Genomic DNA, 26,775 nt, shown 5'->3' on the forward strand with positions numbered 1-26,775 from the left:
TTTGAAAATGCCCCTAAATGATTATTAAGTTTAGCAAATTTTTGGAGGGGGGGGGGGTGGCTGGAAATCCAAGGTACCTGAAACCTAGAAGAACAGGACGCTAGGCTTAAAGCTTGCCTAGGGCACTGTTGGAAATTTGAGACCAGGCAGCAAAATTGAATAAAACCTAATCTTCATTCGGTATTTTTTCCCCCCCAGATCAACCAATGCATCATTCAAAGAAGTGTTATCTAGCATAGAGTCCAACGAAGATTGCAGAAATTTGCCCATGATTTCTTTCCTCATTCTACCGATGCAGAGGGTAACACGCCTCCCCTTGCTAATGGATGTAAGCACGTTACTTTTCCAGTGCTGAGTGTTTGCTTTGCAGTTGCTGTTTTACAGCCTAGTGGACAATAGGAGAATGCGTGATTCCTTTGTTCTTTCCTAAGTGCACTTCTGCTAGGAAGATTTAATAGTTATAATAATTTGTTTCACCTTTTGTCTGTTTGCTGATTTATCATTTGTATTAACAGGCTAATGCTAATCTTGCAACTGTTTTACTGTATTTAAGTTGAACTACCGGATACACACAGAAAGACGATGACCTGGAAACACTCGTACGAGTAGAAAACACAGCGCAAACCAGTAGTACCAGGAGAGTTGCGCTTTATTAAACGTTTACACTGAGAGAGGACAGGTGCTACCTGAAAATATGAATGCTTTCTTAAACGGTGGCGTAGCGAGAGTGAGTGGTGGCCATGGCGGTGGCGTACCTCCCCAGCCCTCTTATCCACCCACCCACCCTACTCCTTCCTGACTCCCCTTCTGCGCACGACCCCTTCCCTTCCCTGTACCTTTTTTAATTTTCTAGGTGTGAGCAACATCGCAAACGTGCTGCCCGCATCATGTGTGCTAACCCTCTGATGTCATTTCCGAGGCGCAGGGTCTGGAAGTGACAGCAGAGAGAGGCGACACCGACGCAGGCAGCAAGTTTGTAATGCTTCTTGCGCAGGGAAAGTTAAAGAGGTACGGGGGAAGGGAAGGGGCGTGGCAGAGGGGGATCGGGAAGGAGCGGGAGGGCAGGGAAGCGGACAGGTGTCTACACCCCTTACAAAGACCGCACCCAGGGCGGAATTCCCCACCTTACTACGCTACTGTGTATAAAAGACTTACTCTCTCTTTTACTAACTGATTAGCGCATGCTAAACGCTAACGTATCCATAGACTAACATGCACGCGTTTAGCGCACGCTAATCAGTTAGGGCACCTTAGTAAAAGAGGGCCTTTGTAAGGGTTAGTGTGTATTTATCCCCTACCCCGATGCAGCCAGAAGGCGAAACGTGACCATGTCTGGTTTTGATTGTATAATAAAGTGCAACTTTCCTGGCATTACTGCTCTGCTCTGTGTTGTTTTCTACTTCACCGTTGCAAGATTCAATTGGTTTATATATTTAGCTAGAGAGTGTGTGTGTGGTGTGTGTGTGTGCGTGTGCGTGCGTGTGTGTGCGCGTGTGTGTGTGTATTGATTTGGTCTTTTCTGGGATGCAAGTTATACTTGTAGTTGAATGTCCACACTTGATGAACTTTTAATGATCATAAAAGTGTGAAAGGTGGAGCAATAACAGTTGTGTTGAAAAACCAGGCCAGGGGAAAGCTCTTCTCATTGATGTCTTGTACAAAAATATGGTGCAGCCTGTCTACAAGCTACTTTATGTTACATTCTGGAGCATTTCTTCCAGAGGTGGACACCTGACAGTCCTGTACTCCTGGCTCAACACATTCATAGCACTTTATCCCTGACAGAACTTCGACAAAAAGTCATAACTCTACTGTGGAGGCAAGACATGGTCTGTGACGTTGGAGGAAATCATTTTGAAGGTTACAATAGATTCCCTTTCCTCCTGCTGTTGTCAATGTGCACATCTGGATATCCTTTCCTAGCCAGGACTCTGTTAGATTGAAATAACTCTGTACTTTCTCACACCAATGCATTTTAAGTTGTGTTCATAAAAATATGACTTAAAAAGTGGCAAAGTATCAATGTTGCCTTTGAATTCATAGATGTACAGGCAGTGCCCAGGTTAAGAAAGAGTTACGTTTTTATAGCTGTTCTTAGGTCAGATTTGTATGCAATTCAGCACTTGTAGATTTTAAGATTCTTGCTGCTTACCTCTCCTCCTAGCTGACAAAAGGGCCAACTGCCCCTATCAGTGTTCCCTCTAAGGCAGTGGTCTCAAACTCGAACCCTTAGTGGGGCCACATTTTGGATTTGTAGTGCTTGGAGGGCCGCAGAAAAAATAGTTAATGTCTTATTAAAGAAATGACAACTTTGCATGAGGTAAAACTCTTTATAGTTTATAACTTTTTCCTTTAACAGTTAAAGGAAAGATTTATAAACTATAAAGAGTTTTACTTTATGCAAAATTGTCATTAACTATTTTTTCTGCGGCCCTCCAAGTACACTATTTTTTCCGCAGCCCTCACATTTAAAGTTTAATATCTTTCCTTTCTCAAAACTGAAACATTTCAATCACTATACTGAAAATAAAATCATTTTCCCTACCTTTGTTGTCTGGTGACTTTATTTTTCTTTGCATTTAACTATGTTTCCAGGGTCTTCTTGTCCTTTGACTGGTTTTCTCTCCATCTTCACTTTCTGCCTTGCATCCATCTATGGCATTAACTGCTTTCTTTTCAAAATCTACGTTTCCATGTCTTACCTTCCCTTCTGTCTCTCTTCTTCTGTCCCTATTTCCATGGTCTGACATCTCTTTCTTTCCTTTCTCTCCCTCCTTCCTTCCTTCCTTTCCCCTGGTCTGGCATCTGTCTCCTTCCCTCCCCCAACTTTTTATTTCTTTCACCCTGCCCCCTTTTTTCTTTCTCTCTCTCTCTCCGTGCCCCCTTTCTTTCTGTCTTTCTCTCTCCATGCCCCTTTCTGTCTGTGTCCCGTCTCCCTTCTTTCTTTCTGTCTCCCTGTCCCCCCTTTCTTTCTTTACTTCTCCCTGCCCTCCCCCAAACCACTACCATCGGGGAACAGGCCGCCACCGCCGCAATCGGGGAACAGGCCAGCGCCCGAGGTCTTACTTCTCCCTGCCCTCCCCCAAGCCACTACCATCGGGGAACAGCCCTCCACCGCCGCAATCGGGGAACAGGCCGCGCCAAAGTCTTAACTCTCCCTGTTTATCGTCCCCAGCGCGGGGCCGACCAATTCTCGCCACCCGATGTCAATTCTAACGTCGGGGAGGGACTTCCGGGCCAGCCAGGCAGTGATTGGCTGGCCCGGAACTTCCTCCCCGACGTTAGAATTGACGTCGAGTGGCGAGAATTGGTCGGCTCCGAGCTGGGGAAGATAAACAAGGAGAGTTAAAACCTCGGCGTGGCCTGTTCCCCGATTGCGGCGGTGGAGGGCTGTTCCCCGATGGTAGTGGCTTGGGGAAGGGCAGGGAGAAGTAAGACCTCGGGCGCTGGCATGTTCCCCGATTGTGGTGGCATGGGGGAGGGCAGTTGGTAGGGAAGTAGATTGGAGACCCCTGCTTTAGTCGAGGACAGATTGCGGGCCGCAAAATAGTCCCTGGGGGGGCTGCATGCGGCCCGCGGACTGCGTGTTTGAGACCGCTGCTCTAAGGTATAGCATGCACAACCATACACTGTTCTTATTGAGGCCGTGCATCATTCCTGAATCTGCTACAGGAAAAGTGTAGGAGTCTATGCCACTGGAAATACTGTTCAGTGAAATCAAATGAAGCCGCAACCATTGTACTTAAGTCGGGCATCTGTAACTCGTGGACAGCCTGTATTGCTAATGTCTTTATGGGACATCAGTATAAATAGTTATGGATGTAAGAGTTGTAGGCGCCAATATTCACTCTTCTTTTTCTGCAGTCTTCCTTGATGAATATCTGTCTAGGCTGTGAAGACATCATGCCATGCTAGGATAATGTTGACAAATTTAATTTTCTATTATTATTTTCTCTTTCTTGCAGACTATCTGTCAGAAAACACCTAAGGATTCAGCAAAGTATGAAGCCTGCAAACGAGCCTTAAAAGAAGTAAGCATGGTACGCACAAAGAGATGATCTGTGTTTTCTGAGGCTTGTCTAGAGAGTTGTTGAAACACTTAACTAGTCAGTATTCAGCCGGCAGCAGTCAACATTTTTGTAATTGCTAACTGCCGTCAGCTAAATTTTTATTTATTTATTTATTCACTTTTCTATACCGTTCTCCCAGGGGAGCCCGGAACGGTTTACATGAATTTATTCAGGTACTCAAGCATTTTTCCCTGTCTGTCCCGGTAGGCTCACAATCTATCTAATGTACCTGGGGCAAATTACATCGTAACATAGTAAATGACGGCAGATAAAAACCTGAACGGTCCATCCAGTCTGCCCATAAGTCATACCCATTAAATTAGACCTGGGCATTCACTGCTAGGCCAAGTCCAAGCACTGGCATTGAATATCCAGGAATCCGGTGAACCTAGAAGGTATGTTGATACCATGATACCAGACGATATTCAGTGATGGTAACCAAGAGAGAGGATAGATGAGCTGCAGATATCACACAGGAGTGCAAGAAGGGCAGATTGCACTTCAGTAGGATAAAATCTTTTATTCTTAAGGAATTTCACATTTTAAAAAAATCATTCAATGTGTCCGTATTTCACCCACTACTAACTACGTCAGTAAAAGGACAGCTTAATAAAAGGGCCTCTTAGAGTTATAAATAAATTATTATAAGTACCACATTGTCGCAAGTACCCTTATTTACAGTTGAATTTTTATTCCTTCAAAAACTGTACAGGAGGGCTTATCTGGTGGCTCAGTGGAGGGGCCTTTGTTTAGTTTCCAATTCGGGTCTTCCTCTCCCTGTATCACCTGAGGCTTAAGATGCTATAGACAGAGGCAGTATTCACAGTTCCTGAGGAAGACAGCAAAACACTACCATGTGCAAGATTAAGTGATTTATTCTTTACCGTAGGCGATGGTCATTTTCATATTTATAATTGTTAAGATGTTAGGGAGCAATCAAGCACCCATTACTGTTTTGACAACAAGGCGATTAGTAGGCCCTGCTTACTTGTATTAGTCAGAGATTATTTTATTCTTAGAATGGTATGGTAGGAACTTGCACTGATTTATTTCCTGTGTGTATGCTTTCTTCTGCCAGTGCATTATGTGGCGGTGTTCCTGTAATTATTTTACTGGATAAGTTTGTACCTGTTCAGATTTTTATACAGTACCGACGTTTGGAATCATTGAGTGGTTCAATACAATGTCTTATATACCGCAGTTTTCTGCGAGCAATCTATGCAGTTTACAATAAGATTTAGATCAAGTTCTTAAGTTACAATGTTAGGAGGAGCATTGGTTTAGTAGGAAAGGGTGAAATGTGAGAAAGTGACTATAATGAAAAGAAACTCGAGGTAGTTGATGAGTTGTCTTAAGTGTATTGGCAGCTTGTTCCAAATGAGAGGTCCCTGGTATTCAAAGGTAGATTTGAATATCTTCTTTCGCTGTACTTGTTGAGGTGATGGGCAGGATAGTTTGTAGCGTTGCATAATGCGTGAATTGAAGAAGGAATGTGTGACTTTATTATCAGAAGTTAGTCCCTCCGAGTTCTCTCCGTAGATTGCTTTGTGGACCTTGCAGGCTATCTTGAACTGGATTCTTCTTCTCGTCGGCAGCCAGTGTAGTTGCTTTAATAGTGGACTTCTCCTCTTGTATCGGTTCCTTTTGAGAATTAGTCTTGTAGCTGTGTTTTGTAGTTCATTCTTTTCCTGTAATGCCGCAGTATAGTGAGTGGTACATCTACTGAATGAAATTTCATCTGATCTTGGTTATCTATGAACTTTGAGTCTTTGAAAGTTACTTAAGACCAGATTTAGTAAACGGCACCCAAAACTAGACGTGTCCAACAAAAAGAATATTTAAATTAAATTAGAGAACACAATGAAGAAAATTAGAGAGAGAACCTCAGTAACCCTGTAAAAGTTAAAGCTACAAAACTCAAGAAGAGTCACATCACAAGTAAAAAAAAACCAAAGTCTAAAGTTTCTCATACACTTCCCTCTCCCCATTCGCGATATCCCTACTCGCGATTTCACATAATCGTGATTTTTTTTTTGGGGGGGGGAGGAAGGAAAAAGAAACCCCATATTTTTGTCTTCTCCCCCGGCATCTCGAGAGACTACGGGAACTCCCCACAGCCATTTCCTAATGGCTATCTGAACGGGGCAGGAGCGTAGGAAGATCGCTCCTGCCCCGAAAACCAGCTAGATCACCAGGTAAGGCCGGGATGCCAGGGGAAGGTGAAAGGGAGGCGGGGGTGGGTCAGAGCCAGATATTCACGGTTTTTCGCCATTCGCGGTCCGGCTCTGCCCCTATCCCCCGCGAATAACGAGGGAGAAGTGTACTCTATAAAGCCAACTTTACACAGTCTACTTAAGGTGCAAAAAGAAAAAGATTTTTTTACTTAGCTTTCTCTGGCAGTAAAAACTCCATGGTTCTCGCTGTGTCCAAGAAAAGCAGCAAAATCCAGAGATCAGCCAAAATACTTCCAACATCTTTCAAGCGCATCTTTCTAGCTTATTCTCAAAGCACTCAATATGCTGTTTAGTGGTACAGTCATAAAATCTATTGAGCGCTTTGAGAAGATGTGTTGGAAAGATGCGCTTAAAAGGTGTCGGAAATATTTTGGCTGATCTGTTTTCTGCCGCTTTTCTTGGACACAGTGAGAACATTGGAATTTTTTGCCTTTTGGGATTTTACCGTTGGAGAAAGCTAAATAAAAGCCATGTTAAAAAAAAAAATCTTTGTCTTTTTTTGTACCTTTAGTAGATTGTGTAAAGTTAGCTGTGTGGATTATGAGAAACTTGGAATTTTTTTGACATGTTATTTATTATTTATTTTTAAAATTTCTATCCTGCCCTACAACCTAGGTAGATAAGCTTAATAGTTGTTTTGTAGCTTAACTTTTGCAGGGTTACTGAGGGTTTTTTTTCCTCCAGCTTTCTTTATTGTGTTCTCTAATTTAAATATTCTGAGGGCAAGATTCTCAAAATATGAACGCCGTCGCTAAACTGTTTTCTGGCGGTTTAGCCTGCACGCCTTTTTGGGGCAGATTATCAAAACAGATTATCTCTGTCTTTAGCGAGGTTTCTAGCAGTCTCTGACAATGGCATATAAATGTGCTCTTTACCATTGAAATGAGCGCTCTGATGGATTCTTAAAAATCACCGAGGCATTTTCAAAGAGCGGCGTCAGCTTTTGGCAACAAAAAAGCAAGGGGGGTGCTGTTACAGTGCCAGCACTTGTGTTTTGACATGGGCTAATGAAAAAAAAAAGTGTATCTGTATATTTTTAGTGGAGGGTAGTAAAATCACGCTTTTGAGTTTTTGGGAGAGACGGGCATGTTTCATGCACGCATGTTTCATGCACGCTTGTTAAAGGCCAACGTTTCTTCTTGAGTGCATGTATGATACCCTTGTCTTGTGTGTTTCTGGCTGTGGGTCTTGATTAAATTTTACATTTTTATATTTTTATATTATATATTATATTTTATATTTTTACATTTTTATATTTTTATATTATAAGATTTACCTGAATTATAGTAGTTTTTGGGAGAGAAAGGCATTTTTATGTGCGATTGAAAAAAGTTGACGTTGCTTCTCCCCTCGTCTCCCTTCCATTCGTCCAATAGTGCAACAGGAGAGAGGGTTTTTTTTACGGTGTTTTTCTGCGCATGTGCCCATCAGAGATGGGCACATGCAAATGTACAAAATCTTTGCTGCTGTCCGCCGATCTTATTTGCATGCGCAATTTTTAAAGAATGTCTCAGGTTTTTAGATTTGGTATCAAAATGGCTAAGGTAGCAGACCGTCGCTTTTTAACGCGGGATTTTGAAAATCATCGCCTGAGTGCTTTTTGGTAGACACTTTTAATTATTGCGCATTCGGCTCATAATTTATTTTTATTTTTTGCTCCTCATGTATTTTAACCCAAAATTAGGTGCCATTAAGATTCATGCAATGCCTCAATTCTATAAAGGTCTTTTAGCGCTAAACAACCTTTATGGAATAGCTCTTAGGGTGGATTCCTACTCCCAACTATGGGTACAATGACTTACGCCTGCTTAAACCTGGTGGATATTCTCATGCCCGACTGATTGCAGCTGGATGCATAAATCCAAGTATTGTATAATATCTCACCTAATTTCTGGAAATGTTCCTGCCCGATTATGGGGCATAAGCGGGCAGGAGCATTTCCAGAAATTAGGTGTAATATTTTGAAATTTGTTTAGCTTTCTTCCATGGCCATACCGCCTTTTGAGTTAACACACTATGAAATGTAGGCACTCGCTATAGAATAGGACATCAGAGAGATGGCAATATAGGGCTTGTAACTCATAATTAAGTGCCGATTAACTTCAATAATTAACTAATTAGGTTCCACGTGCATCTGGGATCGGCACCCAACATCGGGTGCCCAATGTTGGGTGGCCTTTTTAGAAACTGTGGGTTCCATTTTCAGAGGCCGGTGTTCAGTTGACAGCACGGTTAAAACCAACTGCCATCTCTGAATCCAGAAATTCAATGCCGCGCCCTATCGACGATCGTCGGTCGAGTCGGTTCAGCGGATGGCCACTAGGAATATTTCGGGGCTCAAGGGTCTCTCGTATGAGGAGAGACTGAACAAACTGCAGCTCTACACTCTGGAGGAACGCAGGGAGAGGGGAGACATGATTGAAACGTTTAAATACATCACGGGTCGTGTCGAGGTAGAAGATGACATCTTTCTACTCAGGGGACCCTCGACCACAAGAGGGCATCCGCTCAAACTCAGAGGAGGGAAATTTAGGGGTGACATTAGGAAGTATTTCTTCACGGAAAGAGTGGTAGGGCACTGGAATAAGCTTCCAGAGCAGGTGGCCAAGGCCAACAGCGTGCTTGACTTTAAGAATAAATGGGACATCTACGTGGGATCCCTACAGAGGCCTAGTAAGACACTCAGACTTGATAGGGCGGGTCAGTAGAGTGGGCAGACTTGGTGGGCTATAGCCCTTTTCTGCCGTCACCTTTCTATGTTTCTATGTCATTGGATTTCCAGTTTCTTTTTTTGGCTGCTGGAACGTAACCAGTTAAGCTGATATTCAGTGATAACTGGTTAAGTAAAGTAGGCCTGCTATTTGTGCGACCTGCTTTAACCGTTAAAGTCAACGCTCAATATTAATGCTTACTAGCTATATCACGCGATATAGCCCGGTAGCCGTTATGTGTTAACTACAAATATTCAGGAATAGCTGGCTATGTGCGATTTAACCAGTCAGTGACCATCACTGACTGGTTACATAATTTTGAATATCTTGGGGGGGGGGGGGGGTTAGTCTTTTAGAATTTGCCGTAGTAAAGGCACATTATTCATAATGTTTCACCTGGGTAAACATGTATATTTATCCATTTGAAAGGCTATATGAAATTTTCAATCTTTCCTCAGTATCTGGAAATTGACACCATCACCTCCCTCCCCATTCCTTTTATCCAGGGGTCTCAAAGTCCCTCCTTGAGGGACGCAATCCAGTCGGGTTTTCAGGATTTCCCCAATGAATATGCATGAGATCTATGTGCATGCACTGCTTTCAGTGCAAATTCATTGGGGAAATCCTGAAAACCCGACTGGATTGCGGCCCTCAAGGAGGGACTTTGAGATCCCTGCTTTTATCCATTAAAAAAAAAATTTTTTTAAAGCGTCACATTGAGGTTAGGGGAGTAGAATTGTGCAGTGATAATTTCATTTTCAGATCTCCAGTTGCAGTTGCTTCCATATGTGCATGAAGTTCACGGATAAAGAAGCACTCATAGTGTGCACACTGCCTGAATTTTTGAAGAAAAACTCTCCAGGGAGTCTCCTGGGAAAATTTGTTTGCAGGCCCACTGGCTCTCTTCCCATTTAGTTGTCAAATATTTGGATGCAGTAATAGAGCTGCCCAGTGTACTTTCTTGTGTTCTTTCTTTTAGACAAAACTCGTTATAGTCTTAGGTGTCCTCTTTATTTATTTATTTTTTTCCCATAAAGAGCAATGCCAGTTCTAGATTTTAAAGGCTTCATATTCAAAGAAAAGCTGAGCTCTTTAAGGGGCCCTTTTAATAAAGTGCCCTAAAATCTGGGTTTAACATGGGACTTTCCGAGTGCTAAGCCCAGATTTAACACACCTTTTTTAGGGTGTTTTCCTTTTTTTTTGGGGGGGGGGGCCATGCATTAATGTTTGCATTAGCGCACAGTAAGCATTAAAAGTTAACGCAGGAGCCCTTACCGCCTCTTATGTAGGAGGTGATACGTGCTCCCGCATTAACTCTGCATTAGCCAGTTAGCTCACGCTGATGCAAACACACTAACTGGTTAGTGCTTCCATGTCCATTCTACACCCGTGATATGCCCCCCTCCAAACATATATTTTAAAAATAGCTAACATGCCAGAGTGTGCAAAGAAGCAAAATACCATAAAACACGTTAACGCGCTCTGCGGTAGCCTGTTTTTCCGTCGCAAAGCATACTTTAGGGCTTATCCCCCCGTTAGTGAAAATGCCCGTTAGTGAAAATGCTAAACATTAGTGCTAAGCTCTTAAATTTTGTCCCTGCCCTAAATTCCACCCATTTTTAGGCTTCTGGCCAAACTCCACTTTGCTCTGATGCTGTATTTGTGAATGGTGTGAATCACTCATGCATGATCTCAGAGCTTTCCGTGCATGACCATGTGACCGAGCACATTTGTTTTTGATACTGGCCAGATGCTAAACTTTATATGGTCAGAGGGTGAGACTAAACTGCCTAAGTGAAGAAAATTGTAGAGATGTCTTCTTTTTTCAACGGCTCACCGAGACCAGCAGCAGTATCGGGAGCCCCTCTCCAGCAGGGCACCTGATCACAGTTACACCCCTCCCCCGATCCAGCAGGGGAGAATACTTTAAATATATATTTTTATTTCTCTTGATACTTATTTTTTATCTCTATTTTTTATTTATTTAACTTATTTATTTTTAATTCTATCTTAAAATGTATTTATTCATTACTTGGTGAAATATTCATTTCTATCTCTATATCTATCTCTGTCTTTATATTTTATCTTTATTTTTCATAAATTGTCTCTTCAGGTACTTTAGTTAGATTGTGAGCCTTTGGGACAGTTAGGGAATTTCCAAGTACCTATCTTATTTATTTTTATTTATTGTATCTTTTAATGCATTCATTTTTGTAAACCGCTTAGAAACCTCACGGTTATTAGTGGTATATAAGAATTAAATTAAATTAAAATTTCTTTCCAGTTAGTTCGCTTGTGCAACGAGGGAGCTCGAACAATGGAAAGGACAGAAATGATGTATACAATCAACTCCCAGCTGGAGTTTAAAATCAAGGTAACCTTCTGTTTTTTTGCATATGAGTCTTCAACATGCAATACAGTCTGCGCTTTTGCTACATTCCCACAGATTCAATAAATAGTGCCCAGGCGCCCTAGTTAGGCACCATTAGGCGTGATTCTTTAAAGTACTAAGGTGCCTATAATGTAGGCTTTTAAAACCCTGGCTTGCATTTTAAGCGCCTAATAGGTGCCTAAGTTTTAGTTAGGTCCGATTCTATAATGGGCGCCTAAAAGTGATTGACATGAAATATAGAAACAAAGAAACATAGAATATGACGGCAGAAAAGGGCTGTAGCCCATCAAGTCTGCCCACGCTAATGACCCACCCCCAGACTTCACCCAGCTAGAGATCCCACATACATATCCCATTTCTTTTTAAAATCGAGCACGCTGCTGGCGTTAATCACCTGCAATGGCAGTTCATTCCAATGATCGACTACCCTTTCAGTGAAGAAATACTTCCTGGCGTCGCCATGAAATTGCCCGCCTTTGATTTTCAGCGGATGACCTCTTGTGGTTGAAGGTCCTTTAAGAAAGAAGGTATCGTCATCCACCTCGATGCGGCCCGTGAAATATTTAAAAGTCTCAATCATGTCTCCCCTCTCTCTACGTTCCTCGAGCGAGTATAGCTGCAGTTTATTTAGTCTTTCCTCATATGGGAGGTTCTTGAGTCCCGAGACCATCCTGGTGGTCATTCGCTGAACCGACTCGATTCTCCGCACATCTTTTTGATAATGTGGTCTCCAGAATTGAACACAATATTCAAGATGAGGTCTCACCATGGATCTGTACAGGGGCATTATGACTTCGGGCCTCCGGCTGTCGAAACCTCTACGGATGCATCCCACCATTTGTCTAGCCTTGGATGCAGCTTTCTCCACCTGCTTGGCAGTTTTCATGTCTTCACTAATGATTACTCCCAAATCACGCTCTGCCCTAGTCCTAGCTAAGGTCTCGCCATTTAGAGTGTAAGTTCTGCACGGGTTTCTGCTGCCAAGGTGCATGACCTTACATTTTTTGGCATTGAAGCCTATCTTTTTAGGCACCCAATTACAGAATCCGTCCCTAAGTGCCAATTTCATAAAGGTCGTAGTAAACCAGAACCATGGTGAGACCTCATCTGGAATACTGTGTTCAATTCTGGAGGCCACATTACCGTAAAGACGTGCTTAGAGTCGAGTCGGTTCAGCGGATGGCCACTAGGATGGTCTTGGGGTTCAAGGGTCTCTCGTACGAAGAGAGACTGAGGAGACTGCGACTCTACACTTTAGAGGAACGCAGGGAGAGGGGGGACATGATTGAGACATTTAAGTTCATCACGGGACGTGTCGTGGTGGAGGATGACATTCTCTTCCCCAAAGGACCCTCGACCACAAGGGGGCATCCGCTTAAACTTAGAGGGGGGAAATTTAGTAGTGACACCAGGAAGTATTTTTTCACGGAAAGGGTGGTGGACCACTGGAATGAGCTTCCGGTGCAGGTGGTCGAGGCCACCGGCGTGCTCGACTTTAAGAGGAAATGGGACACTTACGTGGGATCCCTACGTAGGTCAAGTCACTAGCATCTAGACTATTGGGGTGGGTCAGTGGAGTGGGCAGACTTGATGGGCTATGGCCCTTTTCTGCCGTCATCTTTCTATGTTTCTATGTTTCTAAATGGTGCCTGATAGCACTTAGCACAGATTCCTGGGCCCAACCTTGAGCGCAAGGACTTAACGCCCTCCAAAAACTGCTGTAAATGCTAGTGCACAACTAACAGCAGTTTTGCGCATAAATGACCCTAATTTATAACACTGCACCTAAATTGTGGGTTCTATAAATGGTGCCTAACTTAAGATTGACAGGTGATAAGTTCCGCTTTCCTCGGCACCAATGTTTTAGGCCCATACTGTACAAATTATAAGGGAAAATTCAGAAGAAAATCACAAATATCTAAGTATCTACTATAATAAAACGCTAAGCGTGCATGCAAACTCCTACCTGCGTGTTCCGTGATCCGTATGTCCATGGCAGGCAGGAGTGCGCATGCGCGCTTACAATGGCCCCACACAGAACTCCAACGAGCGAAATGCCCTGCGTTTCTCAAGACCTCAGAGCTGGAGGAAACTGCACAAAGAATGAACCTCTCTCTCTCTCTCTCTGCAAAAGAGAAGGAACTTTGTTGCATTGATCCGCAGAGTGGAAAATGGTTTGCAAGGTCAAACGCAAATAGAACGGCTCTCCGTTAGCAGAGTTATTTGTAAGTTCCAGTGGCGTACCTAGGGTATGTGGCACCCGGGGCCCATCATTTTTTGACACCCCCCCCCCCCCCCCCCCCATGTAAAAAAAATTTTTTTTTTTTTTTTTTTTTTTTGCAATAACCATGAAATGGAATAAATGGTCAGAATAGAAACAGGCAGTGAAAATTTTCTTTTATTGAACCTCATATATGTAACCATTATTCCAAACATAACATAACATAAATTATGTCTAAATTGTCATGACATTAGAAGTACATATGGAGTAGTTGCAGGTGATGCTTGGGACAGTTCTGATTGTGTTAGTTCGGTTTTATGTGTTTTTTGAATAGAAGGGTTTTTATTTCTTTTTGAAGGTTTTGCAGTCTGTGGTTGATATCAATTGGTTGTAGAGTTGGGGGTCGAGTGTTGCAGCTCGAATGGCTAGGAGGTTGTCGAACAGTTTTTTTCTTTTGACGTTTTTGGTTGGAGGGTGTGTGAATGGTGCACAAGTTCTCCTATGTCTGTTTGAAGTGGATTGAATTATTTAGCTGAAGAAATTAGTTACCCCCCATTCCACACACATTAATTCTCTTCCATTTTTGTTCCCATTATAAAAAACACATTGACACGCTGCCACCATCACCACTAGGAACACCTCACTGGGTAGGCCAGCTATGCTATAAACTTTATAAAACACATTATTATATTTTCTTATAAAGCACATATTTTAACTGACCTCTCTGACATCCTCAGCCTTTCCATTCACAAAAATAGAAGGAAGAAAAGTTCCCATTTCCTGCTGTCTCATGTCCCCGGCCTATACAATATTTTTTTTCTGCAGACCTTTCAAAAGTCTGACCAAATCCTCGTTTCACTTGCATTATAAAGTACTGAGGATGCCATCTCTCCCCAATCCCAGGTCCTAAAGTCTAAGACAGTAGCACAAACTAATGCTGCCAGATACAGGAAAAAAAAATTTTGATTCGATTCAGCCCTATTGAATTGGTTTTTCAATTCGATTTTCCTGCCCAGTTGGGTGATTTTTTTCAAAACTCCTGGTGGGTTTTATAGCTTTTTCACCCCCTTTGGCTTCTCCTAACCACACTGGCGCTGTGGTGTAAATAAAATAAAGAAACAAAAAGGACTTTTCCTCTTTCTGTTAAATCCTAGCTCACGTTTGCAGTCCAACACCAGCTCTGGCAGGATACACATTTCAAATCTGACATGTTATAATCACAAAACAGAAAATAAAATTAATTTTTCTACCTTTTGTTGTCTGGTTATATTTCAAATTTTGTTGGTCCAAGGCTCTGGTTTTCTTCTGATAACTTGCTTGCCAGGGTCTCCTTCTTTCTGCATGCTAACCATCCATCTGCCAACTCTGTCCTCCCTTTCCATTTCCCTTCCCTTCCCAGGAAGTCTGGTATCTTTCCTTTTTTTCATCTCCCTCCACAGATCCACCTTTTCTTAAATACCCTTTCATCCGGCATCTCTCCCTCCTTCCCCACCATCCCAGAGTCCACCATCTCTCCGTTTCTTTTCCTAATTACCCTCCTATCCAGTATCTCTATCCCTCCTCCACACCATCCCTTGTGTCCAATTTCTCTCCCTTTCTGTTCCTTCCCTCCCTAAATCCCATGGTCCATCATCTCTCTCCCTCTCCTCTATTTTCAGACCCATTATTTCTTCCCCCCCCCAAAGTTTGGCATATGCATGTCTCTTTGAACACCCCCTTCCCTCTGTGTACTTCTAAATCATGGTCCCCCCCCAAAGGCCTGTCCCCCCTTAAAGGTCTGCCTGTCCCACCTTGAAGGCCTGCACCCCCCTTGAAGGCCTGTCCCTTCCCCTTGTAGGCCTGTCCCCCCCTTGAAGGCCTGCCTGCCTGTCCCCCCCTTGAAGGTCTGCACCCCCCGAAGGCCTGCACCCCCCGAAGGCCTGTCCCCCACTTGAAGGCCTGTCCCACCCCCTTGTAGCTTCTCCCCCCCCCTTGTAGGCCTGTCCCCCCTTGAAGGCCTGCCTGCCTGCCTTTCCCCCCTTGAAGGCCTGTCCCCCCTTGAAGGCCTGCACCCCCTTGAAGGCCTGCACCACCCCCCTCGAAGGCCTGCACTCCCTTGAAGGTCTGCACCCCCCCCCGAAGGCCTGTCCCCCACTTGAAGGCTTGTACCACCCCCTTGTAGCTTCTCCCCCCCTTGTAGGCCTGTCCCCCCCTTGAAGGCCTGCCTGCCTGCCTTTCCCCCCCTTGAAGGCCTGCACCCCCTTGAAGGACTGCACCCCCCCCGAAGGCCTGCACCCCCTGGAAGGTCTGCACCCCCCCAAAGGCCTGTCCCCCCCTTGAAGGCCTGTCCCACCCCCTTGTAGGCCTGTCCCCCCCTTGTAGGCCTGTCCCCCCTTTAAGGCCTGCCTGCCTGCCTTTCCCCCCCTTGAAGGCCTGTCTCCCCCTTGAAGGCCTGCACCCCCCTTGAAGGCCTGCACCCCCCCTTTGAAGGCCTGTCCCCCCCCTTGTAGGCCTGTCCCTCCCCTTGTAGGCCTGTCCCCCCCCCTTGTAGGCCTGTCCCCCCCTTGAAGGCCTGCCTGCCTTTCCCCCCCTTGAAGGCCTGTCTCCCCCTTGAAGGCCTGCACCCCCCTTGAAGGCCTGCCCCCCCCCCTTGAAGGCCTGTCCCCCCCCCTTGTAGGCCTGTCCCCCCCCTTGTAGGCCTGTCCCCCCCTTGTAGGCCTGTCCCCCCCTTGAAGGCCTGCCTGCCTTTCCCCCCTTGAAGGCCTGCACCCCCTTGAAGGTCTGCACCCCCCCAAAGGCCCACCCCCCCCCCGAAGGCCTGCCCCCCCCTGAAGGCCTGCCTGCCCCCCTTGAAGGTCTGCACCCCCCCCCCCCGAAGGCCTGTCCCCCCTTGAAGGCCTGCCTGCCTGCCTGTCACCCCCTCCCCCTTGAAAGCCTGCTTGCCTGCCCGCCCGCCCCACCCTGAAGGCCTGATGCCCCGACCCACCCCGAAGGACCGCTCGCCCCCCTGGCCTCCCCGCACCACCTATGAACAGCCGCAGCAGGATCGCGAAGTCAGCGTCAGCGATCTCAGCGCTGCTTCCTGCGCCACGGTCCCGCCCCTCCTCTGACGTCAGAGGAGGGGCGGGATCGCGGTGCAGGAAGCAGCGCAGGGATGCTGACGCTGACTTCGCGATCCTGCTGCGGCTGTTCATAGGTGGTGCGGGGAGGCCAGGGGGGCGAGCGGTCCTTCGGGGTGGGTCGGGGCATCAGGCCTTCAGGGTGGGGCGGGATCGCGGCGCAGGAAGCAGCGCAGGGATGCTGACGCTGACTTCGCGATCCTGCTGCGGGCTGCTTCACAGATGGTGCAGGAAGGTCAGTGGGGCGAGCGGTCCTTCGGGGGTGGCGGGGGACTGAACGGCAAGGCCGGGAACACCCCCTTAGGGCTGGTACCCGGGGCGGCCCGCCCCCCCCGGCCCCCCCTAGGTACGCCACTGGTACTAAGTTCAAATACGCGGCGGCGGCTCCTCTCACGATCCCCGCCTGCTGGAAAGGGGGAGCAGGCAAGGGGTGCTGGTATACAGCCAAGGAAAGAGAGAGACAGAAAGAAAGCGACCAAGGAGAGAGAGAGAAAGAAAGAAAGACAGACACACACATCTCTTCTAGCACCCGTTAATGTAACGGGTTAAAAGACTAGTTATGGAAATATATTTCTTGTCTTTGAAAATCCACTTATTTTGCTTAATCTTCAAAGTACACATAGGAAGGGCAATGCTGTAAGGTGCACACTTAAATTTATAGAATAATAGCATGCATGCATGATTGGTCCTAAGAATTGGCAGTTATGAGTGCAAACGCTAGGCACTGTTTTATAAAATGTGCACTTAAGTCCACTAGCAGAAAACCGCATGGGGGCATAAATGTGGAAGGATCATGAACATGTTAAGGGCGTTTCACGTAATGACAGATGCAACTTATAGAATAAGCATGTGGCGTGATACATAGAGGGGACTTCATCAAGGAGTACTAACCACATCTTAGCATTTAGTGCGCACTAATCTTTGTTAGGTGTCATGGACTCATGTTTAAGTCCTATTGGCTTGATGATCATCACCAAGTTTTCGTGGCAGAATACAGAAGTAGATTGCCGGGCCTTTCTTCTGCACAGTATGAATTTGATGTTGTCACCGTTGTCACATCAAACGCAATCCTCTGTCTCCAACGCTACCCATGTGCTGCTGCCCAGTTAGTCTGACATCTCCACAAAAACCTGTCCGCCTTGGTAGACCATGCTGGTAGTGAAACTACCAACCACATAGCTTTCAGCTTCTCAGATGTGCGCAAGCCCCACTGGCATGACATACCCATGTACCATGACTTAGTGTGCGATAAATCAGTTAGTGCCCTTGATGACTTCCCCCCCTTAGGCATGCCCACTTATACCTCCTATTGAGTTGACATAAATGACTATGTCTATATTTTGGTGCTCCAATTCCACCTTACACCTGTATTTTATTAGGCACGCCGTAGCGCATTATAAAATTAGCACTAAGTATGGCTTTTTTTTTTGGCACCTAATTTATGGTGCCAGTTTGCAGAATTGCACCATATAAAGCACTCGTACATCGAAGCAAATTTCCCCATAGGAAATAATGGAAACTCAGACGATTCGTTCCACAACCCAAATACTTTAATACAAAATACAGTACTGCACGTTCTTGTATTGGAAGACCTCGCTCGTTTTGAACAGTCACTACACTGCGGGTGAATTGGGCGTGATGCTGTTATTACGTTCAGCCGCGCTCAGCGTGAGATGTGCATATGTTGGGCGTGCTTGAACTGCGGTTCTTGTATTACGTTCAGCTGCTCTCAGTGTCAGATGTGCGTATGTTGGGAGCGCTTGTACTGCTGGTGCTATTAAAAACGCAGTTATTTGTTAATGCATTTTGTTAGGAACTGATCTTTGCGACAGTTCTTTTGAAGGGCACTTTATGTGATTTTCTGATGATTATATGCTAATGTTTGTTTTGATTTGTCTTACTGAATTACGATATGTAAACTGTTTAGGCTCAAACGGTATATAAATTTTTAAAATAAAATTTTTGGAATAAATGTTCAGCCGCGCTCAGCAATGCAACGCGCATATATTGTGCATACTTGACGTGACGTGTGTATATGTGCTCGTACTGCAAAACAACGCCCGTTTATCAAGATAAAATTGAATAAAATGTTTTGCTCGTCTTGCAAAACACTCGCAAACCACGTTACTCGCGATCCAATTTGTCTCAGCTCCAGCGGAAGATTGTTGCATGTTGTTGGCCCAGAAATAAAAAAAAAAATATGCAAAAATGATACTCCTCTAGCTGGACCTGGTGAAAGGAAGACACATCTATTAAGCATTTTCTTTTTGATCTAAGACAGTGGTTCTTAACCTTGTTGGAGGTACTGAACCCCACCAGTTTCATATGTGTGTTCACCGAACCCTTCTTTATTCCCTTAGTTTTGCCGGAGCTAGGCTAGAATTACTCAACTTGGCATTGAAAATCATGCAATTAGGACGCCGCCTCCCATCACGTTCCGTTATACATGTGAATCCATATTGTACATATTCGTCCAACCACTTTCGTATTTTGCTCGACATAGTTAGTAAGGGATTAAAATATTAAGATAGGTATCACACGACGTACCATCACAACAGTTACAATTCGACTACTGTGCGCATCAAATCCCCTGCAGCACAGATAGGCCAAGTGATGTTGCGTGATCACCTGCAGCCAATTATGGACAAGCGGGGCGTATCATCACGAATCCTAAGCGCTTCGGTCACGTTCAATCATCTATCAGTTAAATCACAAATTTTGATCAGGAATTGATTGATGTATATAAGGCGTTAGTTACAGATTGATAGATCGAGAAACCGAGTACACGATCAGTCTTGATCAAAATCACTGAATAACTGATAGATGATTGAACGTGACCGAAGCGCTATATGAGTCAGAGGTGTGTTTTGACCTCGCCGAACCCTCGAGACTGACTCACCGAACCCAGGTTAAGAATCACTGATCTAAGAGATCTGGAAGGAAGATATGCCTAAAGTCACTGTAGACTAACATTGAGAAAATAGGGTGACTGTAGTTTGCCAGTAGCTGAAAAATTAATTGTTTTTCTTTTTGAAGAGATCAGAATAGCATTTTTTATACTGATTTATTTGTAGCCGTTTCCCTTGGTGTCCTCCTCCCGGTGGCTAGTGAAAAGGGGCGAGTTAACAGCCTACGTGGAAGACAGTGGAATTTTCTCTAAGCGCACCTCAAAGCAACAAGTCTACTTTTTCCTCTTCAATGATGTCCTCATTGTCACGAAGAAGAAGAGGTAAGAGCTTTCTCATGTTGAAAATGCTTAGACTCTCTAACCACCTCTTAAAATTTATCTTCTGGATCCTAACGCCCTGATTCTCCAAAGTGCGTCCCGATTTTAAGCAGCTGTAGGCGTCCTACAGCTGTCTAATCAGCCAATCGGGATGCACATTTTTTAAACAAATGCTCCCCAGGCAGGCCACCTATATTGAAGGCGAGGCCCGCAAGACACCTAAGCTCGCCTAAGGGCCTTAGGCGAACCTAGGCGGCCCTACGCGTCTCCCTAGTAGAGGAAGAGACGCTTACAATGTAGGCCAACAAAATGCTGGTCTACATTGTAAGTAGACGTGGCCGCTATATTTATTACGACAAGGGATCTCTCTGCTGCTATAAGTATAGCGGGCCGCGGCCGCCTGTCCAATTGCTGGCAGGAGGGTGCCCAAACCCTCCTGCCAGAAGATGCCCCCCGACACTACCGACCGCCCCCCCCCCCCGACACTACCGATCGCTGGCAGGAGGGTGCCCAATCCCTCCTGCCAGAAGATGCCCCCCCGACACTACTGACCGCCCCCCCCCCGACACTACCGATCGCTGGCAGGAGGGTGCCCAATCAAGGAAAGGTTAGTTTGGTTGGGGGGAGGTTTGAGGGCTGTTAGCGTGGGGGGGGGGTGCGGAGGGGGTGAGTCTTCCAGAAGGAGGGATTGGGCACCCTCCTGCCAGCGATCGGTAGTGTCGGGGGGGGGGCGGTCGGTAGTGTCGGGGGGGGGCGGTCGGGCCTCGCCTTCAATATAGGCGGCCTGCCTGAGGAGCATTTGTTTAAAAAACGTGCATCCCGATTGGCTGATTAGACAGCTGTAGGACACCTACAGCTGCCTAAAATCGGGACGCACTTTGGAGAATCAGGGCCTAAGACTACTTGTTGACTCGGTCCTCTACAGTGTAATGTGCTGAATTGTATTATTGCCTAAATGAAAGATGGAGATAAGGAAATTATGAAATGTATGTCTATTATACTTAAAATATAGCGGTGAAGTTATAAACAAAAATTGCTAATAAAAGCAGCTTGTTTTTGTAAAATAGCAATTGGATATTAGGTTGCTCCTGGGGAAAATTTACACCTAAATTTTTAAAACTCTAGTTGTCAAAAAACACAATATAGCCAGTCTGAGTAACAACTGTGTTCTGTCCAGATTCAACACACACACACCCCCCTCCCCATTTTACAAAACCATAGTGCGGTTTCTAGCGCCGGCCACAGTGGTAATAGCTCCAACACTCATAGGAATTCTGTGAGCGTCCAAACTGTTACCGCCTTGGTCAGCGCTTAAAACTGTGCTACTGTTTTGTAAAAGGAAGTTTTAATGTGGTATTTTGGGGGATATTCTTTCTGTTTTATTATTGCAGGTCATGCATTAATGTTGCCATTGGCATATGATACCAGCAAAGAGTTGACGTGGTGCAGTAGTTAAAGCTACAGCCTCGGCACCCTGGGGTTATGGGTTCAAACCCACGCTATTCCTTGTGACCCTGGGCAAGTCACTTAATCCCCCCATTGCCCCAGGTACATTAGGTAGATTGTGAGCCCGCCGGGACAGACAGGGAAAAATGCTTGAGTACCTGAATAAATTAATGGGAGAACGGTATAGAAAATTGAGTAGATAAATAAATAATCACTTCCTGTTTAGAAACATAGAAACATGATGACAGATAAAGGCCAAATGGCCCATCTAGCTTGCCCATCTGCAGTAACCATTATCTCTTCCTCTCTCTATGCGATCCCAAGTGCTTATCCCACACATTCTTGAATTCAGACACAGTCTCTGTCTCCACTACTTCTTCTGGGAGACTATTCCATGTATCTACCATAAGAGAAGCTCTCATTCCTACTTCGTTTCACCCACCCACCCCCAGTTAGAGGTTGTAAACTGAAAAAACACCATGAACACCTTCTTTCACATCAAGCAGCATTGTGGGGTAAAGGCCTAGATCAACTGCTTTCGCCCACTACTTTTGAGGAATTCAGAAAACGTCTAAAAACTCAACTGTTCCTAAAGTATCTAGACAATTGACCCACTCATCTTCTTTCTCCTCCATAGTGATTCCTCTGTCCTATTAATCTCTTTCTCCTCAACAATGCATTTCCGGTCCTATTAACTCTCCTCTTCCCCCCTCTTAAATTCAATCAATTTGTACCTCGCTTAATCTATTGTAAACCGCATAGAACTTAACGGTATTGCGGTATATAAACTGTTATTATTATCCTTTCTGTAAAAAAACTATTTCCTTAGATTACTCCTGAGTCTATCACCTCTCAACTTCATCCTATGCCCTCTCATTCTAGAGCTTCCTTTCAAAGAGACTCGACTCATGTGCATTTGTGCCACGTAGGTATTTAAATGTCTCTATCATATCTCCCCTCTCCCGCCTTTACTCCAAAGTATGCAGATTGAGATTAAGTCGGTCCCCATATACCGTATGACAAAGACCACACAAGTAATACCCTGTTTCTCCGAAAATAAGCCCTAGCATGATTTTTAAAGATGCTCCTAATATAAGCCCTATCCCAAAAATAAGCCCTAGTTAAGATCGACCCCTGAAGCGCCCCCCCCCCCGAATGTCCCCGATACCCCCTGACTCCAACCCTGACACTAGTGCTGCCCGATTTGCTGAAAAAATTAGACTCATCGATTCAGCAACTCCCACCCCTGCTGCTTTAGGAGGCCTCGGAGCGGAGGTATGTCAGTCTCACGGTGGGAGGGTTAGTGGGGTTCTGCTGCACAAGGGGATGGGTAAGAGAGGAGGATTGATGCTGCACATGGGGGGGAGGGAAAGAAAAGAGGAAGAATTGGGGTAGAGGAGAGGAAGGGAGATGATTGTTGTACATGAAAAAATAAGACATACCTGAAAATAAGCCCTAGTGTGTTTTTTGGACCCAAAATTAATATAAGACACTGTCTTATTTTCGGGGGAACATGGTAGGATTTCAGCTTCGTTTTAAATCTAATTACAAAAATTTCAGACTTAATAGCAATCCAGAGGCTAGAGACTAAAAAATAGAAAGAAGAATTACAGGTGGCTTCGTAGTATTTGATTCTAGGAGAGGGAAGAACCAGACGGGTGAATATCAATTGAGCAAAGAGCTTGTGAGGGAGTATATGGAATAATTAGAGAAGATAGATCGATAGAACTGCCCAAATGTAACATTTTGTGGCTAGGAAGAAGCATTTTAAACCAAACGTGATATAAAATGGGCAGCCAATGAAGTTGTATATCTCTCAGCAGCCCAAGTCAGTATTTATATCGCATTGCTACAAGCATTCCAGGCATACACATAAGGCCTAAAATACCAGCCAGCATAACTACATGCCAAGAGAATGCAAACACTGCTTCCACATACTAGCAAACTGCTAAAACAGCTAACAGTTGACTGCCCATGGATCTTAAATTAAAATTCCCTATCAGTGTATTCACTCTTTGGTTAATTGTCAGTCTAAAGCAGTGTCTCTCAGACTTTTTTTTAGCTCCGGCACACTAAACGGAGCAAATGGTTATCACGACACACTAAGGGCTCCTTTTACTAAGGTGCGCTAGAGTTTTTAGCGCATGCAAAAGATCAGCGTGCGCTATAGTGCGCACTAGCTGAAAAATTACCGCCTGCTTAAAAGGAGGCGGTAGCGGCTAGCGCACACGGCATTATAGCGCCTGCTAAGCGCGCGCTAAAACCGCTAGCGTGCCTTTGTAAAAGGAGCCCTAAATGGAGCAAATGATTTTTGCAGCGCATTATAATTGAAATTATAAAATTGCAAAACCAACAAAAACGTTAATTTGAGAGCTATTTATTTAAATAACAATGGTGAAACTAAAGTAGGTAGACTAGAATTGCTAATCAATGCTATGGATGTGCTTGTTTGTGAGTGCAAATTAACTCAAAACGCGGCTCGATAGTCAACAAGCAAACCCGCATTTCATCATCCACAATCTGCAGTCATTCTCTTCTTTTTTTGACTTAATTTCTGTCAGAGCTGAAAAGCCAAGTTCGCAAAGATAAGAAGATCCAAATGGTAACGAAGCCTTGATTGCCTTGTTGCTCAAGTTAGGATAATTTCATAAAAATAAAAATAAAATTACTTGCCGTTAGTTTTCAAGGACCAGTCACATCAAAGAATGATGCTTGTCTGGGCGGTTGAATCCTTACACTCAGATTCTCATAACATTCACAGACTCTTGTGTACAAGACAAACATGTTATCTGGCAGATGAAGTTCAACGTGGAGAAGTGTAAAGTGATGCATGTCGGTAACAAAAATCTCATGCACGAATACAGGATGTCCGGGGCGGTGCTTGAAGAGACCTCCCAGGAAAGAGACTTGGGAGCTATGATTGACAAGTCGATGAAGCCGTCCATGCAATGTGCAGTGGCGGCAAAAAGGGCGAACAGAATGCTAGGAATGATAAAGAAGGGGATCACAAACAGATCGAAGAAGGTTATCATGCCGCTGTACCGGGCCATGGTGCGCCCTCACCTGGAGTACTGCATCTAGCACTGGTCTCCATACATGAAGAAGGACACGGTACTATTCGAAAGGGTCCAGAGAAGAGCGTCTAAAATGGTTAAGGGGCTGGAGCAGTTGCCGTACAGTGAAAGAAGAGAGAAACTGGGCAGATTCTCCCTCGAACAGAGGAGATTGAGAGGGGACATGATCGAAACATTCAAGGTACTGAAGGGAATAGACTTAGTAGATAAGGACAGGTTGTTCACCCTCTTAAGGTAGGGAGAATGAGAGGGCACTCTCTAAAATTGAAAGAGGATAGATTCCGTACAAACGTAAGGAAGTTCTTCTTCACCCAGAGAGTGGTAGAAAACTGGAACGCTCTTCCAGAGTCTGTCATAGGAGAAAACACCCTCCAGGGATTCAAGACAAAGTTAGACAAGTTCCTGCTGAACCGGAACATACGCAGGTAGGGCTAGTCTCAGTTAGGGCGCTGGTCTTTGACCAGAGGGCCGCTGCGTGAACAGACAGCTGGGCACGATGGACCACTGTTCTGACCCAGCAGCGGCAATTCTTATGTTCTTATTCTAGTGTATATTTATGAAGCAAATTTTTAAAAGTAAAGTAAAATTCTGGAGTCTTCTGTGGGACACCTGGAATCTCTTCAGGGCACACTACAGTTTGCGAGACACTGGTCTAAAGTCTACCTTACTAAGGGCATCTTAACTCCTCCTCTTTGACCGCATTTCTGCTAGTTATCGTCGTCGTTGGATTCTTCTTTATGTTTCTTTTTTTACTTTCATTTGCTTGCCCGGGAAAGATTCTTTTCAAACTATGCTGTCCAGCAAGCTTTGCCCAAAGGAGATGTCAATTTTCGACCTAGTTTCCAATGCTCTCTCTAGATATCCTTGTGTTGGTCAGCTCCGTGCTTTACTCTAATGCCTAACTTTTAAGCACCTGAATTTGGATAATTTTTCCAGGCAGTCTTAGGAATTTAAAATTTTATGATGTGAAAATTCATTACGCTTTAATCCTGCATTTCTTTTGCATGGAGCATGCCTAAGGAATCTGTTTACTAAGCTACTGTGATGCAGCAGCACAGGTTAAACTGGCATTTAATTATCGTGTTTGTAATGCTTGCACAATCATTACAAATGTAACAAAATACATTTGGCATCATGCAAGGAAAACAAAGGAAATGCAAGGAAAACAAGCAAATACAAGGAAGTAGCTCATTCATTTTAAAGTGGCTTAATGGGAATCACAAGCCAAGTTTCCAAGTTTATTTCATATTTGATATACTGTCTATCAAGAATTGGCTAAACAGTTTACAATAATAATAATAATAACAACTTTATTTTTCTATACCGCCATAGTCAGACGACTTCTAGGCGGTTCAACATCAAAAGAAGGCTGGACATTCAGCGAATTACAAATGCATGAGGGGAAGTTACAGAACATAAGAACATAAGCAATGCCTCGCTGGGTCAGACCTGAGGTCCATCATGCCCAGCAGTCCGCTCACGCAGTGGCCCAACAGGTTCAGGACCTGTGCAGTAATCTTCTATCTATACCCCTCTATCCCCTTTTCCAGCAGGAAATTGTCCAATCCTTTCTTAAACCCCAGGATCGTACTGTGCCCTATTACGTCCTCTGGAAGCGCATTCCAGGTGTCCACCACACGTTGGGTAAAGAAGAACCTCCTAGCATTCGTTTTGAAACTGTCCCCTTTCAACTTTTCCTAATGCCCTCTAAGAAAGGGTTGTAGTGTAAGGAAGTGTAATAGGGATAGAAAGTTGGGAGGGAAAGTGAAAGGGGAAGGAATTGACTGAGGCTTGCTTCGAGTTGAGGGGAAAAAAGTGTAGTGAGCACGGAATGGTCTGTTTAGCTATTGCATAAAAAGTGCATCCTCCGAGAGCCGCCTTTTAATCCCTCCCACCACAATCCCCCTCGGCTGCGACGTGGACCGCCCCCCCTCGGGCACGCTACCTCGCCCCCCTTCCCTGCCTCAGCTAGTCCCACGGGCGACACCGCGGGCCACCCAGTCCCGTGTTAATGCCGCCCGTCGAGACTAGCTCTTGGGCTTTCATTGCATAAAAAGTGCAATCTAATATAATAAAGCTCTAGCCGGGCATGCGCACTCCCACCTGCGTGCGCCGGTTTTCCGTGAGCTGTAGGGCACCTCAGGTAGGAGTGTGCATGAGTGCAAATCTCTCTCTCTGGCCAGTCGTTGGCGTCGGCATCGTCTTCGCTCCTCTCCACGGCACACCCGAACCCCCGTTCAGCCTCTCATCCGACCCTACCTTCGGCTCCCTTAGTCCCTTGCCAACGTTCCTCTTCTCTTCCC

The 26,775-nt window shown here is 44.9% G+C and overlaps 1 protein-coding gene across 3 annotated transcripts in view; it reads left to right on the forward strand.

Moving 5' to 3' along the window:
* Window positions 1-26,775, forward strand: part of ARHGEF26 (Rho guanine nucleotide exchange factor 26) — a 154,289-nt gene that overhangs the window by 101,342 nt on the left and 26,172 nt on the right. For 2 of the 3 annotated variants that reach the window (XM_033959399.1, XM_033959397.1), the window contains 4 exons: window positions 199-328; window positions 3,966-4,040; window positions 11,300-11,389; window positions 19,801-19,955. In XM_033959399.1, the coding sequence (XP_033815290.1) occupies window positions 199-328; window positions 3,966-4,040; window positions 11,300-11,389; window positions 19,801-19,955 (450 nt within the window). The remainder of the gene's footprint in view (window positions 1-198; window positions 329-3,965; window positions 4,041-11,299; window positions 11,390-19,800; window positions 19,956-26,775) is intronic. The other variant, XM_033959398.1, reaches the window with a different exon arrangement.

This window comes from Geotrypetes seraphini, chromosome 9, assembly GCF_902459505.1.
Source record: "Geotrypetes seraphini chromosome 9, aGeoSer1.1, whole genome shotgun sequence".
In the NCBI taxonomy this organism is placed as follows: Eukaryota; Metazoa; Chordata; class Amphibia; order Gymnophiona; family Dermophiidae; genus Geotrypetes; species Geotrypetes seraphini.